At 33.2% G+C, this 20,666-nt stretch overlaps 1 protein-coding gene across 2 annotated transcripts in view; it reads right to left on the bottom strand.

Annotated features, from left to right (window-relative positions):
- LOC114326465 (protein still life, isoforms C/SIF type 2) overlaps window positions 1-20,666 on the bottom strand; it is a 684,303-nt gene that overhangs the window by 128,811 nt on the left and 534,826 nt on the right. Inside the window, exons 7-9 of one of the 2 annotated variants that reach the window (XM_050656785.1) lie at window positions 15,932-16,118; window positions 12,760-13,026; window positions 6,819-7,114 (exon numbers count right to left, since the gene is read on the bottom strand). In XM_050656785.1, the coding sequence (XP_050512742.1) occupies window positions 6,819-7,114; window positions 12,760-13,026; window positions 15,932-16,118 (750 nt within the window). The remainder of the gene's footprint in view (window positions 1-6,818; window positions 7,115-12,759; window positions 13,027-15,931; window positions 16,119-20,666) is intronic. The other variant, XM_028274852.2, reaches the window with a different exon arrangement.

The following is a 20,666-nucleotide window of genomic DNA, read 5'->3' as shown; positions in this document are numbered from 1 at the left end:
TATATGACCCAGCTATTTGGTTCTTTGTACTTTTATTTTCTTTACTACATCTTCACCATTTAATTCTTCTAAAATTTCTTTATTCGTTCTCCTTGTATACTCTTGTTCTTCGATTCTCACCGGACCCAGTATTATCCTTATTATCTTCCGTTCATTTATCCTTAATTTCTCTTCTTCTTTTTTGTCATAGTCATCGTTTCTGCTGCATACATCGTTATTGGTCTTATTATTTTTATATATATTCGTTTTTGTTTGTTTGGTCAATATTTTATTCTTTAGTAGTTTTCTATTTGCTTGGTATACCCGATTTGTCGCAGTTATTCTTTCTTCGATCTCCGTTTTTCCCCTTTGTTGTTTATCATAACGCCCAGGTATTTCTGTACTTCCTCGAATTTTTTATTTCCTATCCGTTTTGTTCTGATTTTCCGAGTCTCATTAATTTTGTTTTCTTTTCATTAATTCTTAGTCCCATCTTCTTTCCCTCTTCTTCAATCTCCATTAATCATTTTTTCATGATTTTTCGTGTTTTTGTTACTATCGCTATATTATCTGCATAGGCGATTAGCCTATGCTGATTAGTTACCTGATGCTCTTAGGTTTCCCTTGTGGATCTTTCTTAACTCAAAATCTACTGTCAGGTTAAATAGTGTTGCTGACAGTGAGCCACCTTGTCTCACTCCTTTATTTATTTCGAATTCTTCTGTTTCCCCCTTTTATGTTAGAATACTGATTTTTGATTTGTTCATTGACATTTTTATTATATTTCTTAGTTTTTTACTTACTCCTGGATATTTTAGGGCTTTCATTATTTCCTTTCTCTTTATTGAGTCAAAGGCTTGTTCAAAGTCTATAAACTATCTCTATTTCATGTTGATGTTAGTGTGATTTTTCTATGATTTGTTTAATGGTATGCATTGCATCTGTTGTTGATCTCCCTTTTACGAAGCCGCACGGATATTGTCCTATAATATTTTTTGTTCACCCGTTTACCTCTTTTGTATTATTGACGATAATATTTTATAGGTAACGTTTAATAGTGTAATACCTCTGTAGTTCTTACACTCATGCTGGTCGCCTTTTTTATGGATCGTTATAATCTGTCCAATTTCCCACTCTGAATAATAATTATACTATTACATAAAAGTTTTTGAAGTTAAAAAGACCAGCCAATCACTGATCATTTTGAAAAACAAGCGGTAGAATTTAGGAAAGTTCAAACTTGATTTTCTCAAAACTACCGAAAATGCACTTGTATCCCTTGGCTTCTACACGCCTTATATTAGTCCATGCTCCCGTCCAGACCGCTCCCGTCTGGAAAAATTTCTGATTCGGTTTCTTTGTGGATTCCTATTCAAAAATGTCCCCTTTAAACAAATCTGAAGGGTGCCGGGCGAAATTTTTGGGCAGAAATTGTTTAAACAATTTTTTTAAACAAATACAAAAGATCACCTTTTTTGCTCCGGAACATATATTTTTGAGTTTTGTCGGTGATTCTGAACAAGAAAGGTATCTTGTAAATTTTCTAAAAAATTGATAGTTTTCGAGTTATAGGCGATTTAAAATATGAAAAATGCGAAAATACGCATTTTCGAGACTTAAAAACTCATATTCAAATTAGTATTTTTCAGGTTGCCAGATACTTAAATTGAAGACTAAATATTCAGCTTCAGATTCTGAAGAGTGATTGCGTCTAACTTTAATTTATACCGTTGTTTTTTAATTGTTAAATATGCGTGTTGATCCGATTTTTTTGCCGGTGCGGCACGCTACGTTTCAAAAATCTCCTATTTTCCTCCGAAAAATGTTTTTTCTAGATTCTTTGGGACATTCTAAATAAAATAAGTTTCTTGACATTTTTCTCAAAAGCTAATAGTTTTAAAGTTATAAGCGATTTAAAATCCGAAAATGCGTTTTTCGTCATTTTTCGGATTTTCAATCGCTTATAACTTAAAAAACTATTAACTTTTGAGAAAAAAGTCAAGAAACGTATTTTATTTAGAATGTCCCAAAGAATTTAGAAAAAACAAACATTTTTTGGATGATAATAGGAGATTTTTGAATTGGAGCGCGCCGCACCGGCCAAAAAAATCGGATAAACGCGCATATTTAACAATTAAAAAACAAAGGTATAAATTAAAGTTAGACGCGATCACTCTTCAGAATCTTGAAGCTGAATGTTCAGTCTTCAATCTAAGTATCTGGCAACCTCAAAAATACTAATTTAAATATGAGTTTTTAAGCCTCGAAATGCGTATTTTCGCATTTTTCAGATTTTAAATCGCCTAGAACTCCAAAACTATCAATTTCTGAGAAAAATTACAAGATACCTTTCTTGTTTAGATTGACCCAAAAAATCTAAAAATATATGTTTCAGAGCAAAAAACATGATATTTTGTATTTGTTTAAAAAAATTGCTTAAACAATTTCTGCCCAAAAATTCCGCCCGGCACCCTTCAGATTTGTTTAAAGGGGACATTTTTGAATAGGAATCCACAAAGAAACCGAATCAGAAATTTTTTTCAGGCGGGAGCGGTCTCACCACATGGACTATATGTAAATTATTACTTTTGCGGTTACCAAGTGCCTAAATAGAAATTTAACCATTCAGTTTTAAGATTTTGATGAATAATCGTTGTTTATTTCAATATAGACCATTGTTTTTTAATTGTTAATTATTTGCGTCCACTCGACTTTTACCACGCCGCGTCGCTGCGGCTCCCGGCACTATCTGTCGCACTATATGGTGTTTCTTTGTCGCGCTATATAAATGGTGTTGGAATGAAGTTGGACAAAAACTTTACATCATAGATCAACGAACGTTTTCGGTCTTAGCAGACCATCATCAGGTTAAACTCTAGATCGTTGTAGTTAAAACTAGCCACAGAAATTGGTTACGTGACCTTTGCATAACAAATTTTAAGCCATATTTGCTTAATCTGATAGTAAACACCAGATAAATACCAGATAGTAAACACTTTTGTCTATCTCGGGTCTAGTATAACTAACGATGGTAACTGTGAAGCAGAAGTTCGGAAACGTATTGGTATGGCAAAAAATGCGATGAGTCGCCTAACTAAAGTTTGGAAAGACAGATCTATCTCTCAAAGTATCAAGATGAGACTGGTGAATGCCCTTGTATTCGCAATATTTCCATACGGAGCAGAGACTTGGACTCTTCGCGCATGCGAGCGCCAAAAAATTGATGCCTTTGAGATGTGGTGTTGGAGAAGAATGCTGCGCATAACTTGGACAGCTCATAGGACAAACGTTTCCATTCTAAACCAACTCAATATTAAAAAAAGGCTGTCCACAATATGTCTGCAACGAATTCTGCAATTCTTTGGTCACGTGGTTCGCCGAGGTGACGACACTTTGGAGAGATTAATTGTTTCTGGAAACGTTCCGGGGAGAAGATCAAGAGGACGATCACCAACTAGATGGTCTGACCAAATAAAGAATTCAGCTGGAAACTCATTCTGCGAAGCTCTTAGGGCAGCTGAAGATAGAGACCAATGGAGAAACATTGTTAGGAATATTGGAAGAAATCACGATCCTCAGTAATGGGGAAACGACAGGAGAGAGAGAGAGAGTTGCTTAATCTGATGCGACAACAAATCAATGTTAGAAGATTAAAAATTTATCAAATGTGCGTCTTCATCTTTGCTTCATATTTACACCGGGCACGTGCTAGTTTTATGGGCAAGTCGCACCAACTCATCTTTCCTCATAAAACCAGCACATGCAAGGTGCAAACATGAATCAAAGATGAAGACGCACATTTGATAAATTTTTAATCTTCTAACATCGACTTGTTGTCGCATCAGATTAAGCAAATATGGTTTAACATTTGTTATTCAAAGGTCATGTCTGTGACCAATTTCTGTGGCTAGTTTTAACTACAACGATCTAGAGTTTAACCTGATGATGGTCTACTAAGATCGAAGACGTTCGTCAATCTGTTATGTAAAGTTTTTGTTCAACATTTTTAAGAAAATTTTATAATAAAATTTATATAATATACCTGCTACAACAAAAGGAATTCTTTTTTTTAGTTATACAGTAAATTTTAAAGAACCGCTTGGATTGACATGAAATTTGGCATAGGCAAAGCTAACATGTCAAAGAAAAAAAGTGATATGGTGCCGATGTGTGCTTTTGTCCTGGGAGTAAGTTTCACCTCATCTCGGGGGTGAAAAAATATATGTCAAAGATAAGTCCCGAAATGGATAAACTCACTAATTTTAAGCAACTTTTGTTTTATACAGTTTTTTCACCAAATCGATACTTTTCGAGTTATTTGCAAGTGATTATGTTCATTTTTCAACAAAATAACCACGTTTTTAGACGGTTTCTCGCAAATAACTCAAAACCTAAGCATTTTGTCGAAAAAAATATTCTTAGCAAAACTATAGCCTATAAAAAAGTTAAAAAATGGTGTATATATTAGGTCTTTATACCTAGCCACAGCAGAGTTATAGCTAATGAAAAATATTTTCATATTCGAGAAATTCCAAATAGAATAATTAAATGTGAAATATCCAAATAATGAGAGAATACATTACAACTTTCTTAAGGTGTTTAAAAAATCTTTATTTCTGTTTTTATAAAAAAAATTCTAGCATCAAATATAAGCAAGTTACGCTCAAAATAAAGTTGGTCCCTTTTGTTTTGGCAAAAAAAATCAGGAAGATTACCCCCAACTAGCAATTTAAATGAAATTAATCGTTACCGCTTCACAAATTACTTTACTTATCTTGTGTTTAGATGATCTGTAAGTTTCATCGATACAAAGTGCTTATTTTTGATAAAATTTGGTATTTAAGTAAAATTTTTAAAAATTTTAATTTTGAAAAAATGCTTTTTTTCAAAATAACTTAAAATTTGTTGGAGATACTAAAAATCTTAAACAATAAAAAACGTCGGCTTTGCTTTTCTCAATATTTTGTATTTTTTTGTTTTTTTGTAAGACAAAAATTGGTTAAGATTCGGTGTTACTAAATTTGCATACACTCGTGATAAGTGACTCGTTCAAGCCCTTTAACTACAGCTCTTTCAAAAATACGGACTTTGAACCGACGAAACTTACAGATCATATGATCAATACATACGCGAGTAGGTGAAGTGGTAACAATTAAGTTCATTTGAAATGAACTGGTGGTAGGGGGTGATTTTCCCGATTTCTTACCAAAAAAAGGGACCAACTTTATTTTGAGCGTAACTTGTTTACTTTTGATGCAAAAAAATTGCTTTAAAAAAACAAAAATAAGCATTTTTAAACACTTTAAGCATTTTTCCACAAAAAAGTGCTTCGTTTTTTGGTTATGGCACGTTAAAATATTCGATTTGGAATTTGACGAATATGAACCTATTTCTCATTAACTATAACTCTGCTTACTAGGTATAGTAACCTAATATATTCACCATGGTTTTCACTTCTTTACGTGCTATATTTTTAATAAGAATTTTTTTTCCTCCAAATACTTACTTTTTGAGTTATTTGCGAAGAACCGTCTGAAAACGTGGTTATTTCGTAGAAAAATTAACATATTCACTCGCAAATAACTCGAAAAGTATTAACTTGGTAAAAAAACTTTATAGAACAAAAGTTGCTTAGAATTAGTCATTTTATTCATTTCCGGACTTATTTCGAACATATATTTTTCACCCCCAAAAGAGGGTGAAACTCACCCCTAGGGCAAAAGCACACATCGACACAATATCACTTTTTTTCTTTGACTTGTTAGCTGTGTGCGTGCCAAATTTCATGTCAATCCAAGCGGTTCTTTAAAATTTAGAGATTTTGCAATATTTTACCTTTAAAGAACGTACTATTAATATAGGGGAAAGGCGGGCAAAACGGGGTAGCTGCCTAAAACGGGGTACCCCCTTTTTTTTTCAATATCACTCGCTCCATCTGTACGACGTTAATGAAATTATATTATAGACGCCTGTTTACGCCTTCTGTCATAAAGCAGATATAATTAACTGTTAGTCGATTGTTGTGAAGAGTACATGTGCGTTTTTAGTTAACCAAGTTATAATATCGGCCGAAAAATAATCCATCGTTAGTGTTACTAAAACAATTTATTATTTAATATCATTACTTCCAACTAACAGTGAATGTGTTCTAGAGTATTCGTCATTATGTTAAAAAATACAAACTTGTAATAATTTAAACAGGTCATAATCTCAAAATCTGCTCTTTGGGCAAAATGGGGTACCAATAGCTAGGGTAAAATGGGGTAACCTTTTTACCATACCTATTGGTAGTCTTTACCCTTTTACCATACCAAGTAAGATAGCCGATGATCAAACCAAATTACAGACGAGTAAGAAATCGCAATTGAATAAAACTAAAACAGTAGAGTCAGATTCAGAAGACGAAGATAGTGACACTGACTGCTTCTGCCGAAAATTTTATTCAACTTCCACAGAAAGATGGATAAGCTGATCCAGTTGCCTTAAATGGGCTAAAAATTCATGTGCAGGTGTAGAAGATGAGGATGATAAAGTAGTACTTGCATGCGAATTTTGTCAATAGGCTTTTCTTGGTTTCAATTTGGTACCCCATTTTACCCTATACGACGGGCAGAATGGGGCAATTTACATTAGTTTCTGTTTTTTCATATAATAAAAAAAACTTTGACTTTTTTTAAATTTAAATTATATTAATAAATAGTTACTACTATAACAATGATATTTGTCTTATTTTAAGACCTTAAAAGTTACAGACTTTTTTTAAATTCCAATTTAAACCTTAAGTACCCCATTTTGCCCGCCTTTCCCCTAAATATTTAAATAAATTTTCAATGAATTACCTTAACATATGCCTTTTCCGTATCCACAAGCTCTAGAATAACTTTTCTCAATTTTTCAGCATCAGAAAGTTGTCTGGAAGGAGTCAGACCCGCCTGAGAAGTATTACTGACTATACTTCCGGTCGGACTGCTAGTTTTCCTCGATTCTACTGGCGACCGACAGAAGCCGGTCACTTGTTCGGCACTTTTGAGCAAATTCTCTATTTCAAAAGAGTTGGTCCTGGAACTGACTCTGATTCCCGAGTCTGTCATCGATGAAGGTGGATTTTCTGAATCCGTCGAGTAGCGGTCTTTACCTGGAAGTAACGGTTAGTGATTTAAATAGTCTTTAAATAGTCCTTAATAGCCCAATAAATGATCGTTTTGGAGTGTAATTTTCAGGGGCAACTCCGAATTGCATGAAAATTTGGATTTAGGTTCTACTTACCCTCCACTTCAAAGTTGAATTTGTCGTATTGGTTGCTTTTACTTGGGGGGTGACAGTCACCCCTTCTCAGGGGGTAAAAAACGCGTGTTTAAAATAAGCCCGGAAATGGATAAATTGACCGATTATATGCAACTTTAGTTCTATAAAGTTTTTTACGTAAGTCAATACTTTTCACGTTATTCGCAATTGAAAATGTTGATTTTTCGAAAAAAAAAACTACGTTTTCAGACAGTTTTTCGCAAATAACTCAAAAATTAAATATTTTATCAAAAAAAATATTTTAAGCAAAAGTGTAGCTTATAAAAAAATTTAAAAAAATGGTGTATCAGTAAAGTATATAAATTGAGAAAAAGCAAAGTTGTAGCTCATGAAAAATACGTTCTTATTCGTCTAATTTGAAATCGAATATTTCAACGCGAAATCACCGAAAAATTAAGCACTTTCGGGAAAAGCTTATTAATACTTTTAAAGTACCAAAAAAAATATTTATATTTGTTTTTTACAAAAGTTTCTACCACCAAAAATAAACGAGTTACACTGAAAAAAATGCTGGCCCCTTTTTTTGGTAAAAAAATTTATTTTGAAAACCTCCCTCTATTTAGCACCCTAAATAAAATAATCGTTACCGCTTTACCATTTATTTTAACTGTATGTATATTGTTTATACGATCTGTAAGTTTGATTAGCTTGAAGTGCTTATTTTTGAAAAAAAATTGGTTTTATAATAAAACAAAATTTTCTAAAATTTTTTTAAAAATTTCCTTTTTTCAAAATAACTTAAAAAGTATTAGTGATAAGAAAAATCTTAAACAGTAAAAAATATAGGTTTTGTTATTATAAATATGCTAGTTTCATTTTGTTTTTCCGCAAGACAAAAATTGGTTAAGATATGGCTGTTCAAAATTTGCATACACTTGTGATTAGTGACCCGTTCCAGCTTTTTTAACTATAACCCTTTCAAAAATAAGCACTTTAAACCGGTGAGACTGACAGATCATATAAAAAATATATAAGTAAGTAAATTGTTTGTAAAGCAGTAGCGATTAATTTCATTTGAGGAGCTAAACACGGGGAGATTTGCATGATTTTTTTACAAAAAAATAGAGGGCCAACTTTATTTTGAGCGTAACTCGCTTATTTTTAATGCTAGAAACTTTTATGAACAATTCTAATAAACCTTTTTATAAACACTTTAAAAAAGTTTAAATAGGTTTTTCCCGAAAAGTACTTAATTTTTCGGTGATTTAACCTTGAAATATTCGATTTGGAATTAGACGCACAAGAACGTATTTTTCATGAGCTACAACTTTGTTTTTATTCAATTGATAGACTTTATTGATACACCATTTTTTTTTCAGTTTTTTATAAGCTACACTTTTGCTAAGGATACTTTTTTCTATCAAGTATTTACTTTATGAGTTATTTGCGAAAAACCGTCCGAAAACGTAGTTTTTTTGTCGAAAAATAAATATTTTCAATCGAAAATAACTCGAAAAGTATCGACTTACATAAAAAACTCTATAGAACAAAAGGAGCATAAAATCAGTCAATTTATCCATTTCCGGTCTTATCTTGAATATATGTTTTTTCACCCTCGAGAAGGGGTGACTGTCACCCCCCGAGTAAAAGCAACCAACGGCACAATTTCAACTTTGAAGTGGAGGGTAAGTAGAACCTATATCCAAATTTTCATGCAATTCGGAGTTGACCCTGAAAATTACACGGCATCGCCATATTCCCCGTTCATTTACTGGGCTATAAATATTAGAAAGTAAGTTAAATAATTTCATTCACGTTCACAACAAAAAGATATTGGTTTGAAGATAATATTAGAAAGTAAGCTAAATAATTTCATTCACGTTCACAACAAAAAGATATTCGTTTAAAGATAATATTGTAATTTATATAATTTATATTTATTTATAACAAATAATATAAACCTATCTCCTTGCCATTAAGGAATCATAATTAAATACTATCTGTAGATAGTAACAATTGAAAAAAAAACTGAATATGAAAATAATGTTCCCTTATAATATCATTTTCCTACAGTGGACATCACAAAACTCTTCAAAATCTCCCATTCTCGAAAAAATGAATTTATTCCATAATTTTACCTCTCTGACTAGATTTTCCTTTCCAGATTCTAATTCGTTATTGTGTCTGCGCCTCCTCGTTTGTCACGCTATCACTGCAAGGGCAATATTATCACTCGAAGGATTTTATGTTGCCAGACTAGCATTTTTTAATTTTCTTTTTGTTAGCGTCCATGTTTCGCTATCATAGGCGACTACTGGTCATATCTTACATCTGGTCTTACATCTTTCGCAATATTGTGTAATGATATGACGCCATAGCGGGCGATGGGCAGGTCGACCAGAGACGACCGTAGGAGTATCCGAGTTGACGCATCCCCTCTTCATATCATCGCTGGGCGAAACTGAAGGAGAAGTGGCATCGAGAGCATATTTAAGACGAGCCAGGAGAATCATAAAATCAGTTGTTGCTAACGTATTGAATTAGCAATAGCTCGATGGCAGAGATGCACCGGATTTGAGGTGGAACTATGCCTGGGTAGACGCCACAGTATTACGTGGCGTTCCACCGTAACCGTTACCGCAGTGAGCGGTAATAACGATGGACGGGTGACTGTGTGTAATTGTTCAATGTTATCGCATTGAATTGAAATGCGATGTCTAGGTCTGGATATGTAGATATGTTGATTCCGCGTAGCGAGATAGTTATTGTATACATATTGTGTGGTGTATTGTATCGTTTTAATATTTCTATTATCTTCGAATGACAGTAATAAGCATAATGTTATTTTTCCTTTGCAGAAGATAGAATTATATTTTATTTATTTTAAACGGTATATAATTATCTTAAATATATTTAATGTTGTTCTGAATCAATTTACTTGTGACATTTTTATGATTAACTATTTGGATGGGATATAAGCCACAATTAAATTGAAAAAATAATTTTTTTGAAAGTAAATTAACTGTAAGACCAAATATTTACGATGTCGGGTAGTATCACGAGGTTTTTTCCTGGTTTTCCTCGTGATTTACTATCATATTTTTAAATATATTAGTCAAAAAACTTTTGAATATACCGGGTGAGGCAGATAAAGGACCTATTAGTAATATCTCGAGAAATAAAGGTAAGAGAATCATGAAAATTGGAATACAGAGATTTTAAGGCATGAACTATTTAATGAAAATATTTTGGTCTCTTTAGTACTTCCGTTTATACCGGAAGTTGATTGTAACTTCGTTTTTTTAATAGGACACCCTGTATATTTTTACACTTCTTGATTCTGCTCGATGTCTTATTTCTTAAAATATGAGGTTTTATAATATTATACAGGGTAGTTTAAAAGACAATTACGGTTCTTTATAAATTTTGTAGCAAACTTCACAGCCTGTAGAATTGTACTGATTTAATATCAAAACTCCATTTATGTTCAAGTGATTTTTAGTATAGTCTATTATTATTAAAGATTAATAATATAGCGAAATGTTTAATTTTAGTATACAGGGTTGGTCGAAACTCGGAATGAGTATTTTCAGAGTTTTCTTAAATGGGACACCCTGTATTTTTGTATTGTAATGAAATGATATTTTATAGTACTTTTTTATTTCTTAAGCATTCCCTATACCTAACTGCTTTAATTTGTAAGTTATTCGTAGTTATTTAAGGCAAACCTTAATTGCAAAAAAATGACGTGAAATTTTATTTGGTTTGCCGTGAAAATATTCAATCATAAATAACTTTCCCAAATTAAACACATATTAATCTCGACTGATCCTTAATTTATTAATACTGGTTGATATATCAAAATATCTACGTAGTTAAGATTGGTGGTTTGTTTAATATTAATAAAAACATACAATATTCTATCTAGTTGGCTATAACTTTGATGCTAAATATGCTTAAACATTTGCTTTGCTTAAACATTCTTTAATTTTTGAAGTTCCAGTTGCTTTGCTACCATTACCTACTAATATGATTTTTTCTAATGAGGAATTGATTCAGATGTTTTTTTGTTCTAGGAGAGTGTAACAAATAAAAATGTGCGACTAGCAATAAGAATTTATCATCAGCAATTCCATGATAGATGACAACCAAAAAGAGAAACTTTTCAAAATTTACTAGAGCGGTTTCAACGAACTGGACATTTATATTACGAGAAATCTGATCCAACAAAAACTATTGTAAATTATTAAAATGAATTAAATGTTAGTGTCACTGAGAATCTGCATATTAGTATGAACGTTCTCGTAATCTAAGTGTCTAGTACATCGAAACTATTCTAGTAAACTTTGAAAAGTTTCTCTTTTTGGTTGTCGTCTATCGGTCTATCAGGGAGTTGCATGATAAATTCTTATTGCTAGTAGTACATTTTTGTTATACTCTCTTATTTAGAACAAAAACTTTACTAATCAGTTCCCCATTACAAAAATTACGTAACAAAGCAACTGGAACTATAAAAATAATACAATGTGTAATGTGTAATCAAGTTTAGTGTCAAAGCCATAGCCAACTAGGTAGAATATGGTTTGTTTTTATTATTATTTTATGCACCAACAATCTTAACAAAACAGGCATTTTGATATCTCATCCAATATTAATAAATTAAGCGTCATTCTAGATTAACATATATTTATTTTCAAAAAATTATTTATGATTGAAAATTTTCACGGCAAACCTAATAAAATTTCACGTAATTTTTGTTGACATTAATGTTTGGCTTAAAGAACTACGAATAACTTACAAATTAAAGCAATTAGGTATAGGGAATGCTTAAGAAATAAAAAAGTACTATAAAATATAATTTCATTACAGTACTAAAATACAGGGCGTTCTATTTAAGAAAACTCAGAAAATACTCATTCCGAGTTTCGACCAAACCTGTATACTAATATTAAACATTTCTATATATTAATAATTTTTAATCATAAAAGACTATATTTAAAATCACTTGAACATAAATTGAGTTTTTGATATAAAATCAGCACAATTCTACAGGGAGTGAAGTTTGTAACAAAATTTATAAAAAACCGTAATTATCTTTAAAATACCCTGTACAATATTACAAAACCTCATATTTTAAGAAAGAAGATATCGAGCAGAATCCAAAAATGTAAAAATATACAGGGTGTCCCATTTACAAAAACGAAGTTACAATCAACTTCCGGTATAACCGGAAGTAGTAAAGAGACCAAAATATTTTCATTAAATAGCTCATACCTCAATACCCCTGTATTCCAATTTTTATGATTCTCTTACTTTTAGTTCTCGAAATATTTCTAACAGACCCTTTATCTGCCTCACCCTATACAGTCGATGTCATTTGTAATAACAGCAATAACTATTAAATATTTGCTTAAGTAAAGTTATGCTTTTGAATAAGTACTTTTCAAAATCTAAATCTAACTTTTTATAAGGTTAGTTATCTTCAAATCAATACAACTACCACACAACACAATCACAACACCCAATTTCACTCACTCCAACCTGGGGCAGGTACGATGAGCCCTGAGATCATCTCCTCGCTGATGACGGGCGGCTCTGACGGAGGTGGTGGACAGACCAGACTGTCGATAATATCGTCCGTTGCTCTGAGTATTCCTGCTAGATCTGGTGGTTCGGTTCGTGAGGAGCGCATCATCATACAGAGAGACAGTTCTTCTTGAAGCACGCTTTCCAGATACATCATGTCTAAATCTGAGACTATCGCTCCGTTGATCACCATAATTTCGTCGCTTTTGATAATACCTGAAACAGAAAATGATGATATTTTAAAACAGCTTAAACTTAAAATAAAGAATGATCAAATGCCATATTTGGTCAGTGTTGCTACCTGGCATCGACACCAGGTCTCTAAAGTCTGATACGATCAATCGTCTAGATGAGTTTGAGATATGATTGTATAGAAGAATGCTCCGAATACCAAAGAAGCTGTACTAAATAGAGCAAATGGCGTCCTTTAGTTAATGAAAACTATTAAAATAAAAAATAATCATACCTAGGACATGTTCTTAAAGAAGACCGGTACATAATCCTTCAGCTTATCATGAAAGGTAAAATCTGGGACCACAGAGGAATCGGAATGAATCAGATATCAAGGCTTAAGAACATATGTGATTGGACAAGAATACGTAGTGTCGGATAACTACTCCGATTAGCTGAAGACCTTGAACAACTAGCCAATGTAATTTACAACATTAGGGGGACATATGGCACCGAAAGAAGAAGATAGCATGGAGAGTAAGAGTGGTACATAAAAAAAGGTAGAGAAAAGTTATACAGGGGAACAGGGTGAGAGAAAAATTAATAAAGCGTAATAAAAAAACAGAAAAGAAAAGGAAAATGTTGTATATAGCAAGACAACCAGCTATGTGAATAAAGGAAAAGCAAGAATACTCATTTTGACTTGTAGCAAGTTTTCCTTAAGAAATTATGATATTTTGTAAGACACTTTTTTTATAACCATCGTGAAATTTTTTGTTTATTATTTTTTTATTTACATTTAACGTGCTCGCCTACTATAGCACTTAAACGGAGGCAATTACAAACAACATTACAAGAGGTATAATAGGATTAACAATTAATGTTATATAAAAATATTTTAGTGTTAATGATACAATGATATTTTCCTAAAAAACTGAAGAACTCTGTCTAACTGGTTGGAATCACCTAGACCTAGGTCCTAGAATGTCGCATAGCTGTGGTTTGAGATATAGCTGTCGTCTTTCTTCACTGAATTGATGGCATTCGGTAAGAGTGTGTTTGACTATTAGTTGGCACTGGCATTTTGGATAGATAGGCCGGGCATCTAATTTCATCAGAAAACTGTAAGTTTGATGAGGCCTATACGGATTCTTCTTCTAATTCTAAGGTCATGTGTAAACCAGTGGCGGATATAGGAAAATATTTTGGGGGGGGCCAATAACCGGGGAATCCGGGGGGGGGGTATGGAATAAGCAGAGGGGGGTTCGGGTATACTCCCACGAAAAAAAATTTAAAGAATTGGTATATTTTTATTTTAATTTAATATTTTAAGTTTACAACTTTATTACAACTTTTATATTTTAAGTTTACAACACAAAATCAAGGTTTCTTGGTACACTCGCAAACTTGTCAAGAACTTCTTCATTGCTTATTGCAAAGTCTCTGTGGATTGAAAGCAACGCTAGCCCATTAAGCCTATTTTCCGAAGTGCTATTTCTCAAGTATGTTTTTAGCCTTCTTAAACTTGAGAACGATATTTCCACGGTTGCCACAGAAACAGGCAGAACTGCTAGCAGTTTTAATAGAACATAAATGTTTGGGAAGAAATCTTGGTCACATTTTTCAAGAGAGCTTACGGCTGACTTGGGAAGATTTTCATACTTCTCTTGGCTCCACCTTTCTTTCCACAGCCGCTTTCCACAACCTCTTTATGGGACAAATCCTCTTCATAGGAATTGAAAGCAGGTTCCAATGCACAGAAATCAGTTTTGATACAAAATTCTGGAAGGATGTTTTGTAAGGATGCAACTGTTTCCTTGTGAGACTCAAAGCGTTCCTTCAGCGAATTGCAAAAATCGTCTAGGTAAGGTAAATAAACAGCTCGGCGATAGTACTCTTCTTGGGTACTCTATGGAACGTTGTTGCGGGCTGTTTGAAGGCGACAAATTCTAGGAACCTCCTCTTTAATCTTAAGTTTGTCAGCCCGCTCCTGTATTTGACTATACAGGACTTTAAAGTTGTTATCGGCATTTTCCCTTTCTTTTGAAAGCAGATCTAAGACATTCGAAACATTTTTCACAGCCTGTGTGAGATCTAAGTTCTTTTTTTGAAGATTCTCAGATAAGTTATGTGTTTTAGACAGCATATGGCTCAAAACAAAAGTATTTACAAGAAATTGAAATTGAGTGATAGAACTACCTAGAGCGTGTGCCTTAGGCGCTGAGTCACTTGATTCTTCTTCAATTTTCAAAAGGGAAAGACTGACGGGTTCCAATAGTTCCTTAAATAAAAGCACCGAGTCATGCCTCTCCACCCATCTTGTTTCACATAAAGAAATAAGTTTCTTTTTCTTTTGTTCAGGACAACATTCAGTAATGGTTAATTTTAATACTTCAGTTCTTTTGGCTGACTTATGGAAGAATGCGCAGACTTCTTTAATAACGCCCATGCAATTTTTTATAGAAGGTATGTTACTTGCATCTGATAAACATAAGTTTAGGGTATGTGAAGAACAGTGTGTGTACAACGCTACAGGCAGTTTCTGTTTGATGCACGCTTGCACCCCTCTGAAGGGCCCTCTCATCGTGGAAGCACCATCGTACCCTTGGCCTCTCAATTTGTTCAGGTCAAGCCCTAAGCTTGACAAGGTATCCAAAACTGTGTTAGCTAATGCTGCCCCAATTTTAAATATATCCCTCAGAGACAGAGCTACAAATAAAATAGTTAGAAGAAAAACTGGTGTTACGGGCGCAGTTAGAAAAATTATAACGCTGAAATGTAACTGGGCAGGATAAGTTGCCAGATTCAAAGATGAAATGGACCAAGAAAATTTTATAATGAAAACCTAGACATGATGCTCATCGTGATTGAGGATGTCCTCCAACAATGTGGTCGGACGATATTTAAAGGGCTAATTATGATAATGATCAATATTAAAGTCAACACTTACCATTCTGCATAGCCACGCTCTTATCTTCCACTCTGCTAACGTAGCAACATAATTCGTCTTGTCGATCAGCATTTTCAACCAATTCTGCCTCAACACTGAAGCCCCACATTTGTTCCAAAGTATTTCTTGATAACTCGACTTGGTAAAGAATTTTCGCACAAACTTCTACCACCTCATGTGTGTGAAGCTGAAAAGAAAAATAGCTCATAACCTTTTTGGAAGTATAACAAAATAAATAAAATTCAATAGACTTCATTCTCAAATCATTAAGAGGTAACAGCGTGCGGAAAACCCGTTCCAAGATTGCAGCTTTAATTTTGAATATTTTGTCGAGTTATTTGGCACACATATTCATAATATATAGTCCGTGTAGAAAGTATCCGGAAAAAAGAAAGCAGAATTATAATTTTACGGTGTTTATTTCTATCACTTGAAACATAAAATTTCAACAAATAATTCATCTCATTTACTTATACAACCTCCATTTAAATCTAGAGACTTTACAACTAAACGTCCAGGTACACCCGAAACTAAGTCAACGCCATGATTTTCGGTAATGGTGTTCCAGGCTTGTCAAATTGACCGAATCAAACCTTCTTTATCTCGTGACGCTGCTCGTTCCACTTCAGTCTTCATCAGTCCCCATATGTTTTCAATGGGGCTAAGATCTGGAGATGCTGCTGGCCACGGAATTGTTGCCGTGTTGGCAACACGGAATTGTTGACGGAATTCGTGTTTTTGCATCCAAGTTTGAGTATAAGCAGAAGTACGGCATCTTCCGTTATCTTGCTGAAAACGCCACCCCTCTGGATATAAAACATGAGCCGTTTCAAGAAGAAAACCATTTAGGATGTCACAATATTTCGCACTATCAACAGTACCATTAACTATAGAGACAGGTGTAGCACCACGCTGAGATATTGCTCCCCAACCCATTATTTTAGTGGGAAATTTGGAAATTTGAATGGTAACATTTTCTCTTGATAGGACTTACAGATGACTTGCACCAAGCTGGAAACAACTTTCATCAGATATAAAGACATTATTAAAATTATCTTCTCGAAAACGTTCACAAAAATCTATTCTTCGTTGCCTTTGCAGAGGTGTCATTGTAGGGATTTTTTTGGATTCCTTGATATGTAGCCTTGCTTTTTCAGTGAGACGCGGACAGTTTCTGGGCCCACTTTTATTCTTCATTGATTTCCAAATCCGTTCGCTAATTTTCGAAACCCTAGGCTCGGATTTTTTCGTCCCAAAGCCACTAAAGCATTTAAATTGTTTCCGCGAATCTTACGCGGTCTACCCGAAACTGGTCTATGTGTCATGTCTATGCCATTCTTTATCCTCGTTATTGTCTCATACACAGCACTTTTTCCGAATTAGCACAGCACCCTTTATATACAAATATTCCACCACTTTTCGTTTTTCTACTTGCGACATTATTTCACAAATCTTAAGTCTGTTTACAAACAACAATATTTGACAGATGGTGTTGTCATGCGATTTTGTTCATAACCTACTATCGGCGCAACCTACTTGATGCAATACTTTTGTCTTAAAATGTTACAAAAAGGAAATCTATTAAAATTAGGAAAAATATAAAATTCCGGATACTTTCTAGACGGACTATAGTAAAGAGTGCGGTCTTCTTCTTAACGTGCTCTATAAATTCCCCTTGACGTTGGCAATTAACATGGCGAAAATGTCTGTGTCTCGAGCTATTCTAAATAGTTTTTCTGCTTTCTTTATTCCTGTCCACTCCCTGCTATTCTTCAACCAAGAGGCCTGCTTTCTACCAATTCCTCTGCGTCCTTCGATTTTACCCATCATAATAAGTTGAAGAATATTATACCGGTCTCCCCTTACTGCGTGTCCAAAATAGGCCATCTTTCTATATTTCATGTTATCAAGCAGCTCGCGGGCAGCATTTGCTCTCTTAAGGACTGCCACATTTGTCAGCATAGCCGTCCATGGTATTTTCAGTGTACCTACGTCTGTGCAGCCACATTTCAAAGCCCTCCAAACGATTAATTGTGGAAATTTTTAATGCCCATGCTTCGACACCATACAAGAGGACTGACCAAATGTAACATCTAATCATGCGCTTTCGAAGTTGAAGTTGCAAGTTATCATTACAGAAGAATGACCTCATTTTTAAAAATGTCGTAAAGAATGCGGTACACAGCTTAGTTTAAGAAATATGTTAGTATGTGAAAATTAAGGAAAACAAAAAATACACTCTCTTCAAATAAACATTTTATCCCATGCCTAGATTTTGTGTCACATTGGAATTACTAAAAATCGATTATCTATAACAAGAAATCGAACTTGACTGACTTGTCAACCTTAAGCATGCCTATGAGTATCTATAATAATTATTGTTATCGCAATACTGTGCCTTCGGTTTTGATAGTATAGTGTCACTGTCACTGTCGTACTGTCGATGCACTATTGTCGCACTCTTGAAAGTTCGCAGAACTTTCGAAAACCAATATTGATGACACACTGATGTAGCCTCTTAACTTTATTCACAATTTTCTAAGAAAACGAGAATTATTTAAAGTGCGAGTAAATGGTAGTACATTAAACACGAACCAGCAAGTAAAAGGAAGTGCAGAAATCTATTATCACTTTTTATTATTTTAATAAATAAAATATTAGAACATCTACCTCAACAATTTGGTCGTAGTTTCAAAAGGAATAAATATAAATATGGTCCATACAAAAAACTTGCAATGTGCGGCAAATCACTATAAAAATCGCTTTAAATTTATGAGATTACAATTCTCTATAAGCAAGATCAAGTGTGTATGGTTCTAAAAATATGGCATCTCCAAAAATAAAGATCTGCGTACAGATGGAAGCATTTTAGAGTATGTAGATTATGATTATGAAACATAGTATTGTGAAACATAGTATGCTTTCTCTACTTTCGAATTTATCTTTTGGCCAAAAGAGACAAAACATGTTCAGTTGCATGCTTATGGGAGTAAAGGTGAAGTAGTGTTTTTCCACATCCAGGTACAATTTACGTTACACTTAATTGGCGCCCAACATGGGAAATCCTTTCTGCCCATACTGGTTCAATTATTTACGTTACAACATTGGGGAATGTTTCAAGGAAAATTATGTTAAAAACAATCGCACATATCCTCCATTCTATAATATAATTAAAAAGTACTGATCATCTCATAATATCCAAATTCCAAAATTCTCCGATTCGTCAACTACAGCTCTAGTTCCAACCTGGAACACACCCCTAGACATCTAACTTTATACAATATCTCTGAATTACTTTTGTGAGAGAGCCAGATAAACTTAGATTATGAAAAAGAAACAATTTTGTTTAAATCTTTCCAAAAAAAAACGAGAAACATTTTTTCTAAAAATAACTGTCAATTAATATACAGGGTGTAACAAAAATACAGGTCATAAATTTAATCACATATTCTAAGACCAAAAACAGTTCGAGTGAACCTAACTTACCTTAGTACAAATGTGCACATAAAAAAAGTTATAGCCCCTTGAAGTTACAAAATAAAAATCAATTTTTTCCAATAAATCGAAAACTATTAGATATTTTTTATCAAAAATGGACATGTGGCATTCTTATGGCAGTAGTATCTGAAGAAAAAAATTATAGTGAAATTTGGAGACCCCATAAAAATTTTATGGGGGTTTTGTTCTTTTAAACCCCCCCCAAACTTTTGTGTACGTTCCAATTAAATTATTATTGTAGTACCAATAGGTAAACACAATGTTTTTAAAACTTTTTTGGCTGTAGGTATGTTTTTGAAAAGTCAGTTTTTATCGAGATATTTTGAATATTTGTCAAATCCACCACATATTTGTATATGGTTAAGTACTATTATGGAGACTTGGTAGGAATATGAAAATTTATTTATGACTTACATTTTTAGGTATATTTTGAACCATATTAAAAAAGACGCCACATCTCGATAAAAGGTGCCTTCTCGAAAAAATACAAAGAGGCAAAAAAGTTTTAAAAACACTGTGCTTAACTAATGGTACCGCAGTAATATTTTAATTGGAACGTACACAAACATTTGGGGGGTTTAAAAGAACAAAACCCCCATAAAATTTTTATGGGGTGCACAAATTTTACTATATTTTCTTTAAGGTGGTCCTGCCGTAAGAATGCCACATGGCCATTTTCAATAAAAAATCTCTAATAATTTTCGATATATTCGAAAAAATCGATTTTCATTTTGTAACTTCGAAGGGCTGTAACTATTTTTATGTGCATATTTGTTCTTAGGTAAGTTAGGTTCATTCGAACTATTTTTGGTCCAAGAATATGTGACTTAATTTATTACCTGTATTTTTGTTACACCCTGTATTATGTGTAACTCTAGGTATTTACTACAAAAAACATATAAAAAACGGATATTCCGTGTATTACATGGCAGATAGAAATCTATTTGGAAATAACAATATGTTATTGATATCCTAATATTACACAATTTACATCAAAATCCGCTTAAAATTTTTATTGCTTTTACATTATTGGCCATTTGCCGTAATGTATTATTTATATTTGACATGCACGATTCGTTTCGATTGTAACTGACAAGTTTTTGTGTCATTAACATTTAAATATAAATCTACTGTAATTCGTATTATTTAATGGATCACCGATATTTATGTACAAAATATATTTATGTTAACGGGGTGATCTTTGTACTAACCATTAATAACTCTAAATGGTTCTAAT

Source organism: Diabrotica virgifera, chromosome 7 (assembly GCF_917563875.1).
Source record: "Diabrotica virgifera virgifera chromosome 7, PGI_DIABVI_V3a".
Classification (NCBI taxonomy): Eukaryota; Metazoa; Arthropoda; class Insecta; order Coleoptera; family Chrysomelidae; genus Diabrotica; species Diabrotica virgifera.
The sequence above is the reverse complement of the archived record's forward strand: the minus strand, read 5'-3'. Positions and strand labels throughout refer to the sequence as shown.